This window comes from Argiope bruennichi, chromosome X1, assembly GCF_947563725.1.
Source record: "Argiope bruennichi chromosome X1, qqArgBrue1.1, whole genome shotgun sequence".
NCBI lineage: Eukaryota > Metazoa > Arthropoda > Arachnida > Araneae > Araneidae > Argiope > Argiope bruennichi.
In genome coordinates this window covers 28,438,369-28,453,263 of record NC_079162.1, presented here as the reverse complement: position 1 = coordinate 28,453,263, position 14,895 = coordinate 28,438,369, and the positions used below count along the sequence as shown (strand labels likewise).

General features: G+C 28.6%; 1 protein-coding gene across 2 annotated transcripts in view; it reads right to left on the bottom strand.

The window, feature by feature from the left end:
- LOC129958644 (thrombospondin type-1 domain-containing protein 1-like) overlaps window positions 1-14,895 on the bottom strand; it is a 37,844-nt gene that overhangs the window by 18,680 nt on the left and 4,269 nt on the right. The window contains exons 2-3 of one of the 2 annotated variants that reach the window (XM_056071246.1): window positions 4,939-5,182; window positions 243-311 (exon numbers count right to left, since the gene is read on the bottom strand). In XM_056071246.1, coding sequence (XP_055927221.1) covers window positions 243-285 — 43 coding nt within the window. In that variant the 5' untranslated portion in view covers window positions 286-311; window positions 4,939-5,182. The remainder of the gene's footprint in view (window positions 1-242; window positions 312-4,938; window positions 5,183-14,895) is intronic. The other variant, XM_056071247.1, reaches the window with a different exon arrangement.

Below are 14,895 nucleotides of genomic sequence, written 5' to 3'. Positions count from 1 at the left end.
TCCTTCATATATTAACTAGATTCCATTTTTATAAGAAAGTAGTTACAGAATCATTTCTTAGAACTCACTCATGGAGCAGAAAAAGTAAATCGATAGTTATTCCAATAAAAAAACAAAAAAAAAGTACTTAATAAAAAAAAAAAACTCTTAGTAACATGAAACAGCTGCGAAACGGAATTTTCGAAAACAATACTGGTTACAGACTGAAAGAAAACAACAGATGGTGTTTAGACCTAACTTACCTCGCGTGGATGGTATAAGTGCGAGCAGGAGCCAAATCCACATTACTCCTCAACTCCCTCCCTCAGAGCCTGAAAGACACAATAGAATGACACTTATTGCGTGACTACAGCTGATTTAAAAAGCCGCCACTCAGAAAGAAAAAGAAAAAAATCCCCCACCCTTCTGAAAAAATGATAACGGAAAATGTATTAACTTTTTCTTTTTATTTATTTCATGCTGCCTTGTAATATTTAACCTCAGTTGAGGCATTCTTTTCATGAATAATGCTTTAAGTACCGTAAATGTTTCATTTAATATCAACACTTTTTGTGTAATTTTGTATTTAATGAGCTGTTAAATAAATGTCAGTTTGTTAGGTCAAAGATGGAATCGTGGAAATTTTTGCAGGTGGTAGATTTCGTTTCGTTTCTTTTATTAATTATTTTATGGTGCCTTAATGTTGGGGCACTTTTTTTCAGGTTTGATGAAATATTGCATAGATTCCTATAATATCGCACTTTTGGTGGTACTTATATATAATGAGTTGTTAGGAAAATGTCAGTTTGTTAAATTAAGGATCACGGAAACTTTTGCAAATATTAACAAGACAGGAAAAAATGTTGTTCATTCTTTTTGTTTTAGTTCTCAATACATTGGGGAAGGGGTTGAGAAAAATAGCGCAGTCAGGCCCCTGTGAGTAGGGTGATCATAAAATAATGCCTTACATTAAATAAAATCTACTATACTTAACCTTTAAGTTCTATTTCAATCCTACAGTGCGATGTGATGCAGAAATGCATTACTTGCGTTATTTCTTTGCAAAAAATTTAAAAAATAACATTTCTACACAAAATTTAGCTTTAATTCATAAACAATCTGTTTTTCCGTCAAAAAACGTATTGGGGGAGAGGGGGTAAAGTGAGTATTCCGAATAGGTATATTTTAGACAGAAGTCTGTGTAGTATTATCATGTTGTCTAAGCAAGTAAGGATCTGATTTAGTAAATGAAATCCTTTATAAGATCTAAAATAAATATAATTTTTAAACATATTTCCAATTTAAGAAGGCTCGGTTGTTTTCAGAATGTAAATTAATAAAGTATTTGTTGTCTTGTAGCTGTGTGATCACTACTCCTGTAAATGATCTGTATACATTTTTAAAGAATATAAACACAAAATTAAAATTATTTTTTTAAAAGATTTTTAGACATTTCCTGATTCATCATACAAATGATATTTAAAATATATATATATATATATATATATATATATATATATATATATATATATATATGCACAGAAGGGTTAAGTAAGTCGTAATAGAGATTGAAATAAAAAAATGGGTGTATTATCCGAAATTTATATAAATTTCAATCAATTTCTCTTTCATTGGTTACAGCTTAAATATTTAAAAGGCAGGTCATTTGTAAGGCTAATATTTCGCTTGTTTTAGCGAATTTGAAGAAGCCTTAAAAATAAAACAGAAAAACATTCATTTTCTTTTGCACTTTGAATTGATTATTGTTTGACAAAATGAATTTCACTGAAAGGCACACAGAATGATCAATTGATATATTGCGTAAATTAAATAGAATAATTATTGAGTAGATTGAATGTCATCTAAATACAGAAAATTGAATATTTTTAATTTCAAAAGTCCGAAATACATTACTGGCAAAGCAATAATTTAACATGTAGTTAATATTATTGGCAAAACTTTGGAACAACCCTCATAAATTGCAAGACGTCAAGTTATAATTGAACAAAATCTTCACATTTTATGTCGTAAATAATGAAAATTTTCATTTCTTCTTTTGAAAATTCATTTCACAACAATACAGTCAATTTTATGCCTCTGGAAAATTTTAGCCACTGTTTATAATCATGACTGAAAAGTAGATGCTGACAATGAAAGGCATCTAAAAGTTTCAACAACAACATGATAGTTCAGCCCTTGCAATTTATATACTACTAGCCGCCTTTGGCGACCAGCCGGTTCGCCAATCTTAATATTCGTTAAAATTTTAATAATTAAATATTTTATGCAATTCCTACTTTAATAGCTTCTTCATCAAAATATTTTAAAACTTCAAATTTTGATAGCCATATAATTCACTCGTTATATTATAAAGGCCTTCGGTCATAACGTAATATGTATCCCTCTAATTTTCTGTTAGCTCCCGTGGAATTTATACTTTAAATTAAAATGGGAAGAATTAATCTGCAATTAATATAATAATATTTTTTACTAAAACAAAGCATTTTTTTTATAATATGATTACTGAAAACAGAGTCACTGAGCGTTTAAACTTTATGGGTACTAAAGAATATATATCTTATGTGATATCTCAAGAATTTGTCAACAAAGTTTTCTCAGATACATCCTGAGCATATCGATAAATTAACAATGTTTAATTTTAAATGCATCAAACACTAAGAAAATAAACAGAATCGTTTAAAATAATCGGTTGAAAACAAGTTAAAATAAACTACTTAAAAAACAATATACTTAAAACTATAAGCACATACAATAAATATATTAACTAACATAAATACAATTTAATTACAAAAGCACACAACTAACCTAAAAATAATTTAAATGTAGTCCGAATCCGTTGAAAATAGTTCTCAACAATCAGAACACAATGCGCATGCGTGAATTTTCAACGCCAGTTATGGTAACGCAAAAGCGTGAATTTTTCTAGGCCAGTTGGAGTAATGCTATGCAAATTAGAAATTTTTAATTTCCTTTATTCTGTTTTATTTTAATTCAAAAGTACTTCAGAATGAATTCGAAAGATCGATTCATTAATAATATTGAATTTTAAATGCATCAAACATTAAGAAAATAAACAGAATCGTTGGAAATAATCGGCCGAAAAATGTTAACCCTAGCCTCATTAGTGTGAGGGAAAAAAAACTGAAGCTTTACTCATTTGGCGGTGGGGAAAATGAAAAGATTTTTTTGGCGGAAAGTTAGTTTTTAATTAATAATTAAAATTCTAATTAAAAATTCAAAAAAAGGGACCCCAGGTGCACATTCCCGACCTCCAAGGTATACATGCACAAAATTTGGTAGCTCTAGGTCAAACGGTCTGGCCTGTAGAGCGCCAACACACACACACACACATTGAGCTTTATATAAGTACTAGCCGCCTTTGGCGACCAGCCGGTTCACCAATCTTAATGTTCGTTTAAATTTTAATAATTAAATATTTTACGCAATTCCTACTTTAATAGATTCTTCATCCAAATATTTTAAAACATCAAATTTTGATAGTCATATAATTCACTCATAATATTATAAAGGCCTTCAGTCATAACGTAATATGTATCCCTCTAATTTTCTGTTAGCTCTCGTAGAATTTATGCTTTAAATTAAAGTGGAAAGAATTAATGATTACTGAATGATTACTGATTAGAAATGATTACTGAAAACAGAGTCATTGAGCGTTTAAACTTTATGGGCACTAAAGAATATATATCTTAATTTATGTAATATCTCAAGAATTTGTCAACAAAATTTTCTCAGATTCATCATGAGCAGATCGATTAATTAACAATGTTTAATTTTAAATGCATCAAACACTAAGAAAATAAACAGAATCGTTTAAAATAATCGATCGAAAACAGGTTAAAATAAACTACTTAAAAAACGATATACTTAAAACTACAAGCATATATAAAAAATATATAACTAACATAAATAGAATTTAATTACAAAAGCATGCAACTAACCTAAAAATAATTTAAATCAAGAATCATCCGTTGATAATATTGTCAACAATCAGAACACAATGCGCATGCGTGAATTTTCAACGCCAGTTACGGTAATGCAAATGCGTGAATTTTTCTACGCCAGTTGGGGTAACGCTATGCAGATTAGAAATTTTTAATTTCCTTTATTCGGTGTTATTTTAATTCAAAAGTACTTCAGAATGAATCTGAAAGATCGATTCATTAACAATGTTTAATTTTAAATGTATAAAACATTAAAAAAAATAAACAGAATCGTTTGAAATAATCGGTCGAAAAATGTTAACTCTAGCCTCATAGCTGTTGAGAAAAAAAACTGAAGCCTTACTCATTTGGCGTTGGGAAAATGAAAAGATTTTTTTGGCGGGAAAGTTAGTTTTTAATTAATAATTAAAATTCTAATTAAAAATTCAAAAAAGTGACCCCAGGTGCACATTCCCGACCTCTAAGGTATACATGTACCAAGTTTGGTAGCTGTAGGTCAAATAGTCTTTTCTGTAGAGCGCCAACACACACACACATACACATTGAGCTTTATATATAAGTATAGATATATATGTATTAGAGCGCAAAAGTTGCACTCTTAAATTTTGCTCAATTTCCTATAAATTTTATGTCTTTCTAGTTTGTGAACAGCAAAATTTATCTCACAATTGTCCTTTATTGTAAAATATCCTTGAAATGTCTTAAGATGAAAGATTTTTCAAGTAACCAAACAAATTAAAGGAGTTTCTATTCGGGTATTGACAATATTAGCTTATAAATGAAAGAAGTTGGCTCATAGAATGAGAGATCCTAGTTCATTTTTGTGAGGGAGTCTGACTCATTTTGAATAACGGAACCTGACACAAAGAAGGCATAATGTTGTAAGGTAGCGCAGAGCGAATCAATGAAAAGGCTCCGGATTTCGTAATATATCAATACAGATAATATTATGAATTGAGAAATGAAAAGGACTTACTTATCCTCCGCGAAGCCTTCTTGGGATGGAAGGACAGGGAGATGGAGGTAGAGGGGATATGGGAGGCTGCAGAACTGTCCTAGCAAACCAAATTCGTCTCTCTAGTAACTCTTGCTGCTCCTGTGGAGATCCGAAAATTGGTGGTAATGGAAACAGTCCTCTAATGCGTTCTATCTCAGCATTCATACTGATGACAATGAAAGCGGAAGAAACACTCGGCTCTTAACATCAATAGCGGATGCAGCTAAGAAAAAAAAAGAAAAAAAATATGGGATGATTTATTCAAGGTATTTTGTAATCACGCGAAATAAGTTTAAAGTATCCAACTAGGTTCAGAGATGAACTTTTAAAAAATGATACATAAACTTTTTTTTTATTGTACCAAATAGCTAAAACAGACTTGAAATATCCTTATTAGGAGAAAAAAAATGCACTCATTTCTTTTAGTATTTGAAAAAAAAAACTTTAACAAATTTAGCAAAATGTTCAATGTTAGGGAAAAGCAGAGTAAATTAAAAATAATGGAAATACTTAATTTTTATTTTACCTATATATAGTTCAAACTACATAAAATGTGACAGACCACAAAATAAAAATTTTATGAAGTTGCCGTTAATGATTTTTTGCCAAAATTTGCCTATATTTAGAGCTTAAAGTGTCTGTAAAACATGTCTAAATGAAGCTACCTTAAAATCCGCAGTCTATCACACTCTCAAAGGTTTTAGGTGCATGCATACCAAATTTCATGAAATTTTATTGGACTGATTTTGAGATATCATGTTTTCCGTGAATCAGACACAGTGCAATATCCATTCTTCAGAAAATGCGTTTAAATGTAATTAGTTCATCCAAATGCGCTGGAAATAAATGTAGTTTTCTCGCTTTTTTAACAAAAATATCAAAGATAAACAAACTACGACAGAGTAGGTAGAGAGTTAATATAAACATATCAAATATTATTTTGAAGAATTTTACGTAAAAAATAAAATATATCACTCATTTTCGGTAAAAAATACCGCTGCTTCCGGTTTCATTTTTATTTGTTGTGCATTGTTGACATGACTGTATATATAGTTTTATTTCACATATATTAAAAACAAAGTCTGTTTTAGAATCTACAAACTTTGTACTTTATTTTCAGACAATATAAATCATTTCAAAATTCTTCAAAAAAATCATCTCTATAACCTAGTCGGATACCTTAATTATGCTATCAAGATTGTAATCAATTGAAGAGCTCAGAGGGAAGTTAGTGATGATAAAACCACAGTTCATTTAGATAGAGGAAAATAAACTAATGAAATATCAAGATGTAAAATAATAAACAGAAATTAGTAAGTCACTATCAAGGAAAGAACACTCATGCAAAACAAAAAGAGAACAATTCTTTTATCTATAGTGAAAGTTTCTTTCTTAAATGTAGCTATTAAAGAATCAATGAGATGTGAGTAAAATCCCGAATCTCTATACAATCGATTCTTTTTCTCAATTTTGGACTCGATCCTGGTATTATATATAGGTCTAGCAGAAAAGAAATGCGCTAATGAATATGAAATTCTCAACATAACTGCGTACATTCAGGAATATGCTTCATGTAATAATCAGACATGTAGAAAACATATCTAATGATACGACACATTTCCAATAGCGTATAAATAAAAATTTATTTAAAAAGAATTTGTTCGCGAACAGGCGGATAAAAATCGATGCAAATATACGTACATCATTCTAAATATGCAGAACAAAACAAACAAAACTATTTCAACCTCGCTGTGTTTTTGGTTATCATTGTGCAAGAATTAATAATATTTTTAATACATTTACATATGAAGATGCCAATAGATTTGATTCAAAAAATAAATATCACAAACAGCCGTGTGTTGTATCCAAAATCATTGGTCGAAAAATATTTTTTTCATGTATGCTATAAAAATAGCCAGAAGATTTTCGACTTGCGCTATTTCTTCTCAGATTGATCACAAAGTCTTAAACTACAGACTATAGGCGTTCAATTAACCATAAAAGTGTGAGTTCCAAATTGTTTGTATTATTAAATTTTAAATAGAAGCTTTTGAACAATATTCCTACCACTTAAATATCTATTTACATATATGATTAATTGACCTAGCCAAGTGAGAAACTCATTTACTTCGAATAATAATTTCTGATCAAGTGTGTGAAATTCCAATTAAATAAAATATCGGATGATATTATAAGATTTATTAACCATGTTTTTGCACCGAGATTAGTGTGAATACGCACTATATAATACTGCTTTGAGACAACAGAGATCAGTTACAAATCGCATGCTATGGTAGATAGGTTTTTCCTAGTCATTCTAAATTTTTCATGGATGTCTGTAAAAAGGAATAAGTAATTTAAAAATTTAGTTTTGTATTGCTCTCCAACGGCAGATAAAGAATTAAGATTTCGGCAATCTATTTTTTTTTTTTTAATTATAGAGCTATCAATTGAGATTTGGAAAAAAAGAAACATTAATGACATCAAAATCTAAGTGCACTTGTTGTGCTTCTTACACACTGCGAATTTACAGCAGCTAAAAGCTATAATAAAAAGCCCCTCTAACAAGTTGATAAAAACTCTACGAGAAATCTGTTAAATGGTATTAGTAGGTAACGTAGTGAAGTGAACGTAGGTAACATATTAAAGTGAAACGCAAACGATATATATATATATATATATATATATATATATATATATATATATATATATATATATATATATATATATATATATATATATATATATATATATATTACCTCCTATTCTTCCAGTTTTTTTAATTATTGTTGGAGGTTATATGAAAAAAGCCAAAGGAAATTAAAATTGAAAAAAAAAATGACTTTGGTGACATTCGAGCTTATGCCAGAATGCTACTAACTGAACAAACTTAAAATAAGAAATGATGATAATATTTTGCTACATGAAAAGAAAACCCCATATGATGTGAAAACTAAACTTAACTATTGATGTAGTGCTGAATACTAAATGCATAATACATCACATATGTAAATCTGCTATTCTAGTAAGTATTAAATAATCGTACCCATTTTTGAAAACTCAGAAAGAGAGTCTATACGTTCGACGAAATGAATAGATTTCAGAAAGATGAACAATCAGAATATCGAAGTGAAGGAATAAAGCTGTTTAGTTACTTAATGAGAAGTGAAGGAACTCGTGTACGGCCGACAATTGTCTTTAACAGTTTTCGCAAGCCATTTATGACAGTAGTATTTTGCAAGAACGGATAGATAATAGAAGATTGAAAGAACAGTTAAAAATCTCACATTTAGATCAAAACATAAGGAATCAAGTTCTCCGAGATCATCTGATAATTCGGAATCCAAATCTACAAAATATATAACCTGGAAAAGCCAGTAAAAATTCTCGGAATCAATTTATAAACGATATCCAACAAATCTCCTTACATATGTCTTACAAGATCTCAAAGATAGAGAAATTGAGGGTCGATCTTAAGCAGAAGAGTTATAAAAAAATCGATAAGTCTGAAAACGATTTTTGAGAAGTCGAAAAAATTATTCGCACAAGGGGTAGAAGTTCTTCTTAGCAATTATTTATAAATTTAGTTGGTTTTGACGATTAATTGAACTCTTGTAGTCTTTTGTCTTTTTTGTTTAAATACAAAGTGTGAGTCATAATATAATGTTATCCTCTTTAACAATAATGTTCTTAAAATGCCAGCTGTTTCCTGATATTATTCAATTATAAAATTAATTATGCAGCTGTCTAATCATTCATGACTCTTAGTAAAATCTGTTTCAAAATGTATTAAGAGAAAATAGCTTTTAAAAAATTTTTGATAAGTTTTAAGAGATATAATAAGAGAATTTTTCAAGAGATATCAAACTCATATCAGTTGTCATTTTATGATTTACAAAAATCAATAGATGAAAACTGAATAAAAAAACTGATTGTAATATTTGCTCTAATATAGCTCAAAATTTATAGACGTATGTTAAACAATTAACGGAAAACGGTATTAGTACCTTTCTTCAATTTCCAAACAGAATTAATTGTTGATTTCTGCATATGTGATTTAATGCGTGCCAAAAAAACAATCACATTTATTAAGAAAGCACATTATTTTAAAATGATATTAAACAAGTCGGTTACTTGTTTTAATTAGCTGAATATTACTTTTACTCTGAAAAAAAAATATTATTTCCTTGTTAATGTTGGAAAAATTGTTGAAGTAATATTTTGTAAAATTCGTATGATAAAATAGTGAGGAATTTCAAGTGGCATTAATACAGAAAATAGCCATTTTTTAAAATAAATCTTGTACAAAACAATGGATTTATACTGAGATAAGTATATATCAGTAGTAAAATCAGTCTAATTACAGATTCATGTTTACACAGCAGTGTGACAATATTTTGATCTGAACCAAAAGGCCATTATGCTATTAAGACAATAATGTGTTCGAACCTCAGTTTAATTGTTAACTGTCATGAAAGAGATATGTGGGATCCCACACATCTCTGGGATCTCACAGAGTATATCTTGTTTACTCTGTGAGATGCTCATTTAATCCCACAGAGCAAACAAGACAGTTATTATTAACATTAAGTATCAGACATTAAGCATCAACAGACTAAAATAGCCATTACGGTTTATACAAATATTTAAAAAAAATAGTAAAAAATATTTAATCAATCTGAAATTAACTATAGCTTTATTTAAATGACTAAACTTAAAAAAGAATAAATATTTTTAGACGGCAATTAATCATTAGAAGGAACTTATGAAAAAAAAATTGAATAACTAAAAAAGAATCTAGTTATTGACATTCTTTTCTATCTACAATTTATATATTTCTGTCTACTTTAACAATAATTCATAAGATTTAAATAGAACAATTCTAAATATGATAGAATGAGCAGATTGATGTGCCAATAACTTTCTTATTAATACCATGTCTTAGATAAATAATTTAAGGAATTCACAGCTACTTCAATTTATAATATGCCCAAATATATTTAATTAAATATTTCTGTTAATTCAATAGTTTTAAATTCATGAAAAAACAACAAAAATATTTGTAAAACAGATAAAGAGAAATAGTGTTTTTTTTTTGTTTTTTTTTTTTTTTTTTACTACACTTTTCACGAAAATTGGTGGATAATCAGAAAATCAAACGACAAGATACGATCCTTCCGTTCTTATTTAATAATTTTTTAAAAAATCATCTTTTTATCATCGCATTTTTTAATACCCTCCCTCCTCCCTAAATTCTGTGAACAATGCATTGTCGGTTCAATATGGGCTTATCAAATGACACCATTGTCTTTTAGGAAAAAACAGACATGCAGCATCATAAAATGTCAACAAATATTAAATTACCAACTACTTAACTAATGGTGACCAATCTTTTATTGATACCATTATTTAATTTTCTCTAATTTAATAAATAAAAATAAAAGGATGTATCAAATGAAAACCCATTCTGAATTAGAGTGAACTCGTTGCTTTATGAACTTCTAAGGACGAAAAAAAAAAAAAAATGCTATGAATTGAAAGCTCGTATAGTTTAATATCATCGGTGTTAGCGACATTTCTCTGCGATCTCCATTTTTTTTTCTTTTTTTTTTTGCAAAAGAACATATAAATTTTATAAATGAAATATTTATTCAAATGCAATTTCATAGGCTTATATTGTCATTTTAAAGATTTTTATTTATTTATTTATTCTTCCTTTTGATATTAATCTAAGTAAAGCTTTTGTTTCATTATATATAATTTCATTTAATGTATTTATTTAATGAGTCATTTCATATCTCGAGCAAAAATCCGATATTCTTTGATCAAAGAAACAACGTGCAATTGCAAATTCGACAAATCGGGTTTTTACAGAAGCAGAATAAAAGATAAAAATGAATTTCGAATTATTATTAAATATTCATATTTATTATTATTTCTTAGTTTTTAAGATACTTTGGCAGAACATTTCCTTTAAGAAATTGCATTTGTATCAAAAAAAAAAAAAAAATACAATCTACGTCCAAAAGAGCCTTTATAGCATAGTAGGTGTCACTTTTTCACCTAACTTTGGAATAAAATAATTGGGAGAAAAAAGAGTTACCTAACACTCAACATTATTTTTAAAAATTCCTTTTAAGTGCAATGAAACTGTTTACTGTAACTATTGATCCGTTACTCATAAATAAATATTAATTTTGTCGGTGATTTCACTCATAATTATTTTTTAGCGTACCGATTCGAGAAAATGAGATAGGACAATATCGCATAACATATCAATTCACTTTTTAAAAAATAAATAATTTAAGAAATAAATGTAGTTATACTGTTTTATAATGAAAAAAAACTTATTATTTCCATACATTTTAAATTTTAGATATAATAAATCAGATATAATAATTACTTGATTAAATCCTCTTTTGTAGTTGAGATTTCAACGATTTTCATTGCCGAGAATGTCCCAGTTACCTTAACTTATACGCATCAATTAAATTGACATTTGTGTATCTATAATATTTTCTTGTTGCTTTCGGCATCCGTACCACTTACACTATGTAATAAATATGTATCACGATTATGAATGAATCAATATCTGAAGATAAGGAATTATACTGGCGTCATCGACAATTCGCCTGTCTTTTCTATATCTCATTTCTGGAATATTTTATTGTTATTCGTTTCGCTATATTCTTAAATATATTCCATCGATATTTTGCGTTCTTATGCCCCATAGATATGCTATACAACGGTACGAGTACTTTATTTCTAATCTCCCGGTATTTTAAATAATCTGCAAAATGCTTCTTCACAATTAATTCAAATGCGAATGAGAGTATCTTGACGGGAAAGGAATCTGAAAATGATTAGTAAGTAAAATTTATTTCATAGGAGCTCTATTTTCTGTTGATACGATTAAAATAAAAAGTTTTAAAAATAGCAGTTTCGTCTCCAGAATATTCTAGAAAATGATTATCGACCAGCTCGAAACTAAAAAAATTAGAAAACGAATAGAAAACTAGGTTCAATGAAAACGAATGTGGGTGCAGCCGAAATTACTTCCAGTGTTTAGGTTAATGGAATATATATCAAGCTTAAGAGGTTTCTTAACTGCAGAAATTTTTTACAAAGGTTGCATTTTTGTGAGAAAAAAAATCGACCTAAAAACACAAATGACAGTGGGGAAAAAGAACAGAATATGGGGCAATTAATTAAAAAAAAATTAATAAGCCTCCATCTTCTTTCCATTACTGTTTCAATGCAAAAAATAGGAAGATAATACATCTAAGTTCTCTAATCTACAAAATAATTTTAAAAACATTCCAAGTGAAAACAAATGACCATTTAAGAAATCGAATAATTAGAATAAATTTACTTGCGATTATGAAATGCATATAAAACAATATTATATTACTTAACTTCATAAAACTTAATCAAATATCTCTGAGAAATTTCTTAAAACTAATTTATAGTTTTGAATAAATATAAACAAAAACAGCTTGCAATTTTTTCACAACTGATTTCATCCTACAATTCTAATAGAATTACAGAAATATATGCACAAAAAAAAAGAAACAGTGTCGCGATGTAAAATTATTTTAAAAAAAATATTGTCAAGATGAAAAGCTCTAAATCAGTTTATTTTAAAATTGAATCATAGATTCTGTTTAGATTTAAAGATGAAATTATTTTAGTGGACTCAAACTATGAATATTTAAGAGGAAGATGACGCACAAACCAGTGATGTAGCCAGGATAATAAAACAGTGAACATACGATTTTTCATTTCCAATCGTCATCAGTGGTTTAGCAACTGCAAATAGCTATCGGGATGCATTATTATATTTTCACTGATTCCTGATATTTCACTTTAAATAGTGACATAAACTCACTAATGCTTTTTTTCATGACTCTCCCTCAAACTGGATTATAGGGCTTCTATATCCCCTTACCAATTCGATGGTTACACCACTTGTATGGGCTCCACTGGTGACTTTTCAAAGCAGGAAGAGAGAGAAAGAGGATCGTTTTGGCAACTTTTATCAGCTCTCGGAACGGAAATTCCTTATTTTTTTTAAAAATGGAACTGAAGATTTGTTTTGCAGCAGTTTAGGACAGTTAAGATTACAATTATTAAACTCTTAGAGGGGTGATACCACCAAATCAGAAGTTAAAGTGTTTTTGGGGTTCAATTTAAGTAACCATAAAAAGAATGAATTTTAAAAACACGAACAAATTGAATTTGTAACTTATATAATTGCATTCTTAATTATATATATATATATATATATATATATATATATATATATATATATCACATTTTCAGAGTTATAACTGTATATGATATTAAATTGTTTGGGTAAGATAATAACCAATATTTACTATTTTAGTAATAAATGGTTCGAGAATTATTAATTTTATGGTTTCAACAGAATAAAATATAGAAAAACTTATATTAATACCTTTGATTAGAATACTTTGTTTCGATGCCACTAATTTACCCTCCAGAGCTAGTTTTCGTAAATAATGAAATTCAAAATTTTGTAAATCAGTCCACTGCTTTCTTAAAAAGATTATGCCCCACTCTTAAAGAGTATTTCTCTATAATTTCTCCATATATATATATATATATATATATATATATATATAATGTTTTAAATCTTTGAAATATTCGTTGAATTTCTGAGAATAAATTTGAGCATTTGCAATGTTAAAGAAACAGAATGTTTAGAATGTTTCTTTTGCATTTTGTATATTGCGATTATCCAGATAGTTATCAAATAATCAGGATATTCCGAAAATATACGAAAAGAAATAATTTTGACTTTGAATTTTTGCAAAGATACGAAACACATCCGACAGCAGCGCAAAAGCAGTTTAGTAGCAAAACAGAATATAATTTACTACGTTTTTTAAATTCGAATCGTGAATGTTAGAAAGTATTCTTTTGATTGATAGCTAAGACGGATTATAAGATTATATCTCTTCAAAATATAGATTATAAGACCTCAATATACAGATTATAAGAGCTCAAAATACAGATTATAAGAGCTCAAGATACAGATAAGACCTCAAGAAATAGATTATAAGACCTCAAGATATAAGAGTATATCGCATGAGAAATATTTAAAATAAAACTAAATTTACAAGCTTTTTTTAATTAGTGAGAAGGGGGATGGACATGATGTCTCGATTCGATGCAAATAAAACCGACGCATTATTTATTTTAATTGAATAAAAACCCTTATAAATCAACAAAAAATCTGATAAAGGTGGAATTTATAAATAGGAGGAGATAAAGAAAAGATATTTTTATAAGGAATAAAAGAAATTAAAACAGAAATTATAATCAATAAAAGGCTGTGATGCGATAAGAAAAAGTAGATACAATAAGCAATCATTAATCCGCTAAAATAACTCTATCCCTTTAATTTTGAACTATGTTTAACAACGACAAGAGCAAAATAAATCCCACAGTGGTGGGAAGTGCGGAAAGACCTATTGTTCATCATACTTGGTGGGCCCGCTCCGCTTTTAAGTCCAGCCGAAAGCGATAGCATCTGCTACCGTACTTCCTGCAGAAAGGACCTCCATCACAGTGGGGCCCAGACAACAAGCTTCTAACCATCGGGAATTCAAGCAGCTCCGCGCCTTATCTCAGGCCCTCTTTTGACCCCTCTGTTATATGAACAGCAGCCGAAAAGCTGAAAAACTAGCCTCCAATTCCCATTTTAACAAGTTCTATTTCCCCCAGTGAATTTGTACCCTCTGAACGAAAAAAAAAAAAAAAAAAAAGAGGGGGGGGGGGAGAGGTTTCTTTCTATCTACCTTTTTTTTTTTTTTTTTTTTTTTTTTTTTTCCTGCGTAGAAAGTTTTTGTTGAGGGAAATTTTCAAAAATAATCTACTTTCCTGATAAGATTAAGTGTTCAAATAATCGTT